The sequence below is a fragment of the Catharus ustulatus genome, chromosome 3, assembly GCF_009819885.2.
Source record: "Catharus ustulatus isolate bCatUst1 chromosome 3, bCatUst1.pri.v2, whole genome shotgun sequence".
Classification (NCBI taxonomy): domain Eukaryota; kingdom Metazoa; phylum Chordata; class Aves; order Passeriformes; family Turdidae; genus Catharus; species Catharus ustulatus.
Window position 1 is genome coordinate 35,222,245 of NC_046223.1, and position 8,992 is coordinate 35,231,236.

The 8,992-nt window shown below is 40.2% G+C and overlaps 1 protein-coding gene across 2 annotated transcripts in view; it reads right to left on the bottom strand.

The window, feature by feature from the left end:
* SMYD3 (SET and MYND domain containing 3) overlaps positions 1–7,149 on the bottom strand; it is a 386,727-nt gene extending 379,578 nt beyond the window's left edge. The window contains exon 1 of one of the 2 annotated variants that reach the window (XM_033056656.2): positions 7,100–7,149. In XM_033056656.2, coding sequence (XP_032912547.1) covers positions 7,100–7,134 — 35 coding nt within the window. In that variant the 5' untranslated portion in view covers positions 7,135–7,149. Of the gene's footprint in view, positions 1–6,525; positions 6,724–7,099 lie in introns of those variants that run through there. The other variant, XM_033056654.2, reaches the window with a different exon arrangement.
* Between the last annotated feature and the right edge of the window lie 1,843 nt (positions 7,150–8,992).

Consider the following 8,992-nt stretch of genomic DNA (forward strand, 5'->3'; position numbering starts at 1 on the left):
GTAACTTGTCATGCATAACCCACTTCAAAATATGAATGGCTGGGGCAGAGACACATGCAGAACATTCTATCAGCCTCACCCACCTAATTTTGGATAATTCAAAACAGCTGTTGCAACTGGTTCTAAAGACAACAAGGTTCTTTAAGGGAAAACAGCATCATTCCATACAGGCAAAAGCACAGAGTGGTTTTTGAGGACAGCCACAATGTAAGTAACCACTAGCAATTCATGAATTCCAATACCTATGCACAAGATATCAGTAAGAGTTCTTAAAAAATTTAAACAATAAATTCCTAATGCAGTACAAAACTTTGAGCAACTCACACATAATTGAAAACTTTCTTTGGAAAATATCTTGAACTAATTGTGTTGTTACATTAGCTAGAGGTTACCATATTTTAATCACTCATGTTTTCCCTTCTAGGGCTTATTATAATTTGTACTTGCACAATTACAGTTCAACCTAAGGAAATGCATACTAAAGACAATCCAATCCACAAACTTATTTTCATCATTTTATCAATAACCACAAGCAAAGAGTATTTATACAGAGCATATTAATATTTTAAAACATTAATATTAGGGACTCCTCCATGCAGAACAGAAATACAGTATCAGGTGTGGATTGCAGCTACACAGTAAAACATAAATTGAGTAAAATCTACAAGATGACTACAACTTAAATGGTCAGCCACAGCTTGACAGGACAACAATTTTGATACAATACCTTTCAAATTACAGAGCAGTATAAGCATGAAAATTGTATACACAAAATCCCAACACAGTAATAGCTTTAGGACCCTTTAAAGCATGTCTAAAATTTTCATTTTCCATAAATGACAGGCATGGTAATAAAAACTCTTGACCTGGGAGAATTTCTTTTTAACAACGCCTCTCCCTCTTCTGTTTCTCCTATTATTAACAGGAGCAGAGCCAGATTGGCAGCACCAGACATGAACAAGTCTCAAGACCACAAGGCAGGGGAGGAAAGGAAGAAAGAGATTAGCATGACCCATATATTACCTAAAGCAAGCCCAGAGTATCCAAAGCAGTGAGGAGGCACCAATTGAAGACCAAAATACCATGCAATGAAAAGAAGGGTTTACAGCTAACAGAACCTGAATTACATTCTCAAAATAAGCCTCCAAGATAAATAGTCAGTCCAGAACACCTATCAAGGAATATTCCAGTAACAGTAATATAACAGTAATATAACAGTAATATAACAGCAATACATGAAACTCCCAACCACACTGAAAAGGGTGCTGTGAGGCAAGTAAACCAAAACAGGTAGGCCAGGACAACTTCTTATGAATGCTGTCCTGAATGCCAGGGCTTCCTTCTTCCCCCTGCTTCAACCTGACTCCACACAAGGAATGGGAGACGAAGACTAAGTGTAATTTTTGCTACAGACCTTCTATGGACAAGACATTGTAGGAAAGCACAGTCTATGTCTTCATTCTCTCTCACAAAAGTTTTTCCTGGCAGCATGGGACAACAGCCTGAAAGTCACTCCTATGGCTCCAGCTTGCATGAGGGAAGGAAAAAAAAGCATTTCTGTACTGATTTTCATAAAGTTGCTTCAACACTATGGGAGTAAGTTGAGATGGGGGAGGGAGAGTCTCTTCTAAGGAAAATGTTGCCTTTTTTCAGGCTATCATTCAGCTACAGAGAGAAGTGTTACTGATGGTGGTGGTGGTGTTCAGCTTCTTAGGTCTTGGGAAACATTCTCACAAATGTACACAGAACCTGAAACTATAATACTTTGTATAGCTTCTGTCTCATGTACAATTTCGTTTCACACGCTTTGCTCTTACTTCAGGTACATCAAGAGCCAGTGCTGTAATTTCACTCGTAACTGTCAGGATGCTCCATCAAACTATAACATATTATTCCCAGGATTATTCTATCCTGGAAGCACAAAAACGTATCTGCTCCTAATACTCACAATATGATTAAGTGAAATTTTTTTATATTCCTCTACTCCATAAGAAGTTACACATCTTGAAAACTACTGGAACTCTGTCTAAAATTTTGACTGGCACTGAAGGGACACCAAATACACCATACATCTCACATATAAAAAATCTTATTGACATGGCACCAAGTCATACTGACCAACTTTATTCATTTATGTGATAAGTCTAAGAATTATGTTCTTACATATGTTTAAGGAATTCTTAAAATATTGTTGTTCCTTTCTACAAACAATCACAGAAATACAATGTTCTATAGGAGGGAAAACCACCTTTTTATACAAGAAACTATAAAACATGGACATTGTTTTATATCTAAAGAATTATAGTACTTAATTACCTTCATTTGATGGTAACTGATGAAAAATTCAAGGTCAAAGAATGTATAATCAAATATTCATTTTCCACACTTTGAAATCCCTGTAGAACAAAATATATATATACTAGGAACACGTAGAGCAACGAAATAGGATGTTTTCAAGAAATTAGTTTAAATTTAGAGCTATTTCTGTATTAACCAGCAACAGAAATATTTTTCAGACATAATTAAGGAGGCAGTGTAGATTTTATAACTTTGTGCATTACGGGAAGTCTTATACATGCTAAACATCACATAACAAGAGGATCCATTAACTTGCACCTAATCACCCAGCAAAGCTGGAAGCTGTAGAACTCGATTGCTAGAAGGGATGCTTTTTTGGTGCTTAAGGAAGCATCTTAGCTTTATTAGTGAATGACAGAATCTTCATGGAGAAACTCCCATTGCTAAAAAGCCAAAATAATGAGCTCCTTTCCCCTCTTGACCTCCCTGCTGCAGTGTGAAAGGGGTACACTTGAACAGTTAAAAATCAGCTGTCCTCAAGCAGAGCCACACAACTCTGAGCCACAGGCATAGTGGTAGGAAGGATCACGCAATCACAACCACCCTCTTGTCACTCTCTGGGTCAAACCTTGCTTCTCTCCACTTAAAACATTCCACACTGTGGTTAAAACACAAAGGCATTTTTGTACCTTCGAGCTGCTGTTAACTTTGACACTCCAACTTTAACAATGTTATGACAACTTTCACGGTGATGAAGTAACACAATGTTGTATTGGTAGCAGTAGTCATAATAGTAGCAATAATAGTAACAAAGCAGCAATTTAAGAGTGTATCAGTGCTGAAGATACAGGACTGAATGCACAGTTGTGAATGCAAAGATGTTTCCACTTGGCTATTTTTAAATCAGGGGAAATCAAGCAAGGAGCACACAATTGCTGGCCTGAGTTTAGTACCCAACTATTCAGGTTTGGTTATATTTCCTATACTGTAATAATGTTTGCTGTCACATCTAGTTATCACCACCCCTAGCTTTAATGTTTTTCTCTTTCTAAATGTTTAGAAAACTTGTAGTCATTCAAAAAATATTCATACTTCCTCTTAATCCAATTCCAGAGTCTGAACCTCTGACCTTACCCAAACAAAAAACACTAATGCCTTTTATTTCATAGTCTATATATAATGTTATTCATTACTTATTCTCACATATTCATTTCCCTTAAAGGCATAAATGGTATAGCATTTTGAAATACAATGGTGTTACCTCTTTTTTCCTACTTTTTCTGAGACTCGGATTCTATATAGCTTGTTTGCTCACTCCTAAGTGGATTCTTGTAACTACAAGGCATCACAGAAATGTTTTGTGAAAAGCAAAACAAACAGAGGTATCATTGACTTTCACTTAATTTTGATTCCAATCTGTAAGAGGCTGGGTATATTTTCAATTCTAAATCTGAGACTCAGACCAACATTAAAGAGGGAGCAAAGCATGGAAGAAACCGTAAAGAAAACTTTTAATTAGTAAGAGGGAAAAAAAAATATTCTTCTGTTGCTTTCCCTGGGAAATTGTTGGAAAAAATGCTGGCCATTCAAATTTTGTCACACTACATATACTCTTACAAAAAATGTACCATCATGCAATACATCATACTTTTCCAAGGAACTGCTTCCATAGAAATACACAGTCAACAATCAAAACTTGTATTTCAGAGCAAATATTTATTATGCATCCTACTTCAGGACAGTATTTCTATAATTGCTAACAGAATAGCATTCAAACAGCTATGCTATCATATTAAACCATCTACAGCAGAGCATTTTAGCCCAGCTTTGTATAAAAACCATGAACCTCTTCATTAGAAAATATAGGGTTCTATTTGAAGTAAGAAGAAATCACAAAAGGGAAGACAGTGACAAAAATCTGCCATCTACTTTACATATGATGTAGACCTAGCAACAATGACCAAAAAACTTCTCAGTATAAAAACAGTATCAACAGCCCAGTAAGATAAGGAAGGATCGTTAAGGAAGTGTATATATATATATATGTCCTTGTATTTATGTATATAAATACTTCAGCACTTTAATTGAGGTAAGACTAAGCAGAATTACTGCACTATCCGAGCTTTTCTTACTAAAACAAAGCAGCAAACTGCCCCCAACAGCCAACCTTAGCCAGCTTTGGTACATCAGACCCTTGCTGTAGGAACTTGGCCAAGGTCATAGAGTAAGTCAGCAGCATCACAAGCCTGTGACCCCAAATTCTGGCAACACCATGCTGCCTCTCAGCAGGCAGTCCAGAAGGAAGATATTCTGCACATCACTACCCATCTTCTGGCCCACCCAGCTCTTCTCATACAGCCTAAAACCGCACCAAGCAACACTCATTACTACAAGCCAAGAGACAAATTGCAAGCACAGAATTACACGTCACACTGTAGAGCCTCAAACATTAATTGCATATATAAAAGGATTACTGAAACATTAAATCAATGTTAAGAACTAGACCTTTTTTAAATTTATGTTCCTATACTGCCACCTAAAGATCAGAGTGAAAAACAGGAACAGTAGTGGACAGCATGACTTTTATTTGTAGTCCTAGAAGAGAGCAGTCACATTTTTCTGATACCTCACTTTGAACTAAGACCACACCAGATTCAACCAGATCAAAACAAGATTGATGAAACAGTTCTATTTCATATCACAGTTTAGTAGTAGTTCACCATTTGCCTAATTTCTATACATTACAAAAAAAAAAAAAAAAAATTAGATCTCGGTATGGATGTATATATCTCCTTTAATTAGATAAACGGCAGTTTGGACAGTTTTAAACTTTTTCTAGCCACAGCATATTTTGCAAAGGAAGACAGATTGGTAGAAATGTATTTTTTACTTCCTTATTTACTTTTTTAAATTTAACTGCTATAACTATATAGAAAAAAAACCAAACCACCCCACAAATTAATAACCTCTTGTGATATAACAAGTCGTTAATACCATTATTTCTCCCTACAAAACATGCCCTGGTTATCTGTCTACATCCAAACACCTCAGAGTCACTTTTATTCCACCTGTTGCTGCACTCAGCCTGTCTTCTGAAGTCTGCAGTCTCTCCCAACTTCAAGTGGAAAATGTTCAGTCACCACTCCAAAGCACCCTGATGTCACAAGTCAGACTTCACAGATATAATAGCTAAAAATCTTTTGAGTTTGCTGTCTATTTGGGGGATTTTTTTGGGAGGAGTTTTTGTTAGGTTTTTGCTTTGGTTTGTTTCGGTTTTGGTTTTTTCTTTCAGTATGCTGAAGATGCAAGATACATCTTACAAGATGCAAGCATCACCTGGAATACATTGTCAACTTTTTCTTTGATTAAATGAGAACCACAATCTCATATCCTTAAACAGAAGCTGAGATGCCCTGTAAAGGACATGAAGCAAGTCACCTGGACTGTTTAAACGAACAAAACTTCAAGTATTTCCAAAATAACTCCCTTCCCCCCGCCCAAAAAAACAACCCAAACAAAAATATCAAACCAGAGTAAAAACCTAAAACAGAAAAGTTAGCAGTATCGAATTTTCTCCTGTCTCTCTTCTTCACGTCTTGGCAATTATACAGGGGTTTGGCTTATCTAGCAGTATGTATGTATTAATATACAGATTTTCCTTTAACCTGTACCACAATCCAGCTTGCTGGGAAACTGCTCAAGATTAGAAAAGAGTTCTGTTTGTTTCTAAACAAACACAGAGAGTTACTATGCATTTGTCGGTTTCCGCTGGGAAGGATCTGGGGGAGGAACGCAGGAACTCATTTAAGACACGTCTCAAAGCCACGAGCTCCTTCATCGGGATAAACCCGGGCAGGCGACACCAAACTCCAACACCGCCACGTGCTCCTTCATCGGGATAAACCCGGGCGGGCGGCACCAAACTCCAACACCGCCCGCCGCCTGTTCCATAGGGGCTGGGGCCTGCCCAGCTCCGCGAACGCCCAGGGCACAGCTCCCTGAGCCCCGCCTCAGGGCTCGGGAACACCTGAGCAGAGCCGGGACCCTCCCGGAGAAACAGCACCGGGCCACGCCGGCACTGCCGCCTCCCCAGGAAGTAGCTCAGCCCTGGCAGCACACAGCCGCGGAGTACGTATCCCCATCCCATCCCGTTCCCGTTCCCGGCCCCCGGCCCCGCCCCGGCGGAAGGGGCGGGGCTGGCGGCAGCGCGGCGCGTTCCCCCGGTACCTGCGCAGGCAGCGCTCGCATACGCTGCCCAGCTGCGCCTTGCTGAGGACGTAGGCGAAGGGCACGTCGCGGTAGAGCAGCTCTCCGGGCCGCACCCTCCGGCGGGAGCGGAGGCCGCTGCCCTTGCCCGGGCTGTGGAAGCGCTCCAGCGCCGCCGGCTCCATCCTGCCGCGCTGCCGCCACCCGAGAGGAGAGCGCGGGCCGCCCCGCCCGCCGGCACGTGACCGGGCGCTGCCGCCGCCATCTTGGGTCGGGGCAGGGACCAGCCGGGATCTGCGGGGCTGGAGCCCGGGCGTGCGGCACAGCCGTGTCCTGGGTCAGCACAGCTCAGCTCAGCTGCATGGAGAGGTGCAGCACTTTGCCCAGGGAGGCAGTTCATAATACGTATCACGGAATCGCAGAGTGGGTCAGGTTGGAAGGCAGTACAGTGCGTCACCTGGCGGAACCGCCCTCCCTCATAGGGCCACCCCACTGCACATGGCACACGTCTGCATCCAGAGGGATCCTGAATATTTCCAGACAGGGGGACTCCACGGCCTCTCTGGACAATCTGCTGCAGTGCTCAGTCACCTACGCAGTAAAGAAGCTTTTCTTCATGTTTCTCTTCATGTTCAGGTGGAGCTTCCTGTGCATCAGTTTCTGTCATTGCCTCCTGTCCTGTTGCTTGGCGCCACGGGCAGAGCCTGGCTCCATCCTCCTGGCACCCTCACTTTTCATACTTGTACATAAAATATTAATCAGTTAGGTTTACAAAGGAAGGGATATGATAATGATTCAGTCAAAACACATCCCCAAAAGGTCATTACACTTAGGGCATCTGAGTATTTCTGGATCTCGCTGAGAATGCACCCCATACAGCAGATACTTTTTGTCAAAACCAAGAGTTAGAGGAACCAGATAAATGATAACAGAAAAGACGAAAGACTTGCAGAATTAAATAAGGGTATTTATCTGAAATGATGGTGCTGAAAGCCTGTGAAATAAGTGCTTTCTGTACAGGTCTGCATAATTTTCATTCGTTTATGAGATTACACACATGATGCAGGCTAAATGTGCTGAACTGCAGATCGACTCTGGTTTTCTTTATCACGCCTATAGAGGGAGGTAGGGCTTGTGTTTTGGAAAGAACACAGACATAGACCTAACAGTTCTGCAGAAGCAGCTGTGCAGTGCTAAAAACCACTCCGTTTTGTTCTCGGTAACTACTATTTCAGTCTGCAATTGTTTTTATCCAACTTGCAACAAGGTAACAAGGAATGACAATATGCATCTCTAAAACACTGCTATTAGGAAGAACAAAGGTACCTAAAGCCAGGGGATTCTCACCAAAAATACATTTTGACAGTTGCTTAATGCTGCAATGATGTAATTCTCACAGAAAAATACATTTTGACATTTGCTTAATGCTGCAATGATGTAATTCATTACCAAAAGAACTGACAGCAGTCTAGCTCTTAGTGAAATCATTATCCATGTTGCTATGCTTTAGATCTTCTAGCAAATTCTTAAAATGTGTTAATTTACAGTGATACTGTTTCTCAAGAATTAACCTTAGTAGTTATTAAAATATTAGGCAATTAGCTCTGTATTTGGCCTGTATGCTTTACTTCTTCACCTAATATATATTCTGCATTTTCCTGTCTATGCTGTTTTAGTTTCTAAGCAGGCATCACCCAAAACCTGTACCAAAAACAAGCCCAGTAATAATAGAAGTTAACATCTGTCTCTATTAGTGGATAAATTTAAGAAATGAATGGTCAAACAAAAAGCATGAACCTAAAGGTCTATCCATGAACTGCAAAAAGTGCAACTCAGGGAACAGCTAATATAAATATATAATATAAAATAGATGTAGTTTTCATTATTTTCTCAGTTTTTCTTGACAGGTTTTCTCACTTATATGGCCAGTAACATAAAAAAAAACTTTGCAAAGTACAAAAACACATCTGAGGGAATGCCAGTCTTCTGTCTCACTGACAAAATTAAAATCACAAGAAGAAGAACCCAGCTGCTCTAGGAAAATCTGAAATATGAATACCCAAAGAAAGGGACTTCCATCAGCTTGGCATAAGCTGTACAGGAAATAAGCCGCAGAAGCTTCAAAACAGCTTTTAGCCAACATACCATTTCAAGTCATATGAAAACATAATTGCAGTAATAGAGATTTTCTGTATAGATAAGCTTTCAAACACAGCATTAAACATTTTAATGCAGTGTGGGATATTTGGACATCTGTATGCAGGGCCTGAAGAACTAATTTTAGATCTATACCTACAGGTTAGTGATAAATCTGCCTAGAAGGGCCATTCAGCAGTCTTTGAGCAATGGTGATCAATGGAATGCCCAACTTAGATGTTTTTTGAATCATCAGTCTGAATTTTCTCAAAAGCATAATGATACCAGGTCTATATATCCCAGTAAGTGCTTATTTAGCGCAAGAATATATTTAGTTGAATTTAATCTCTGT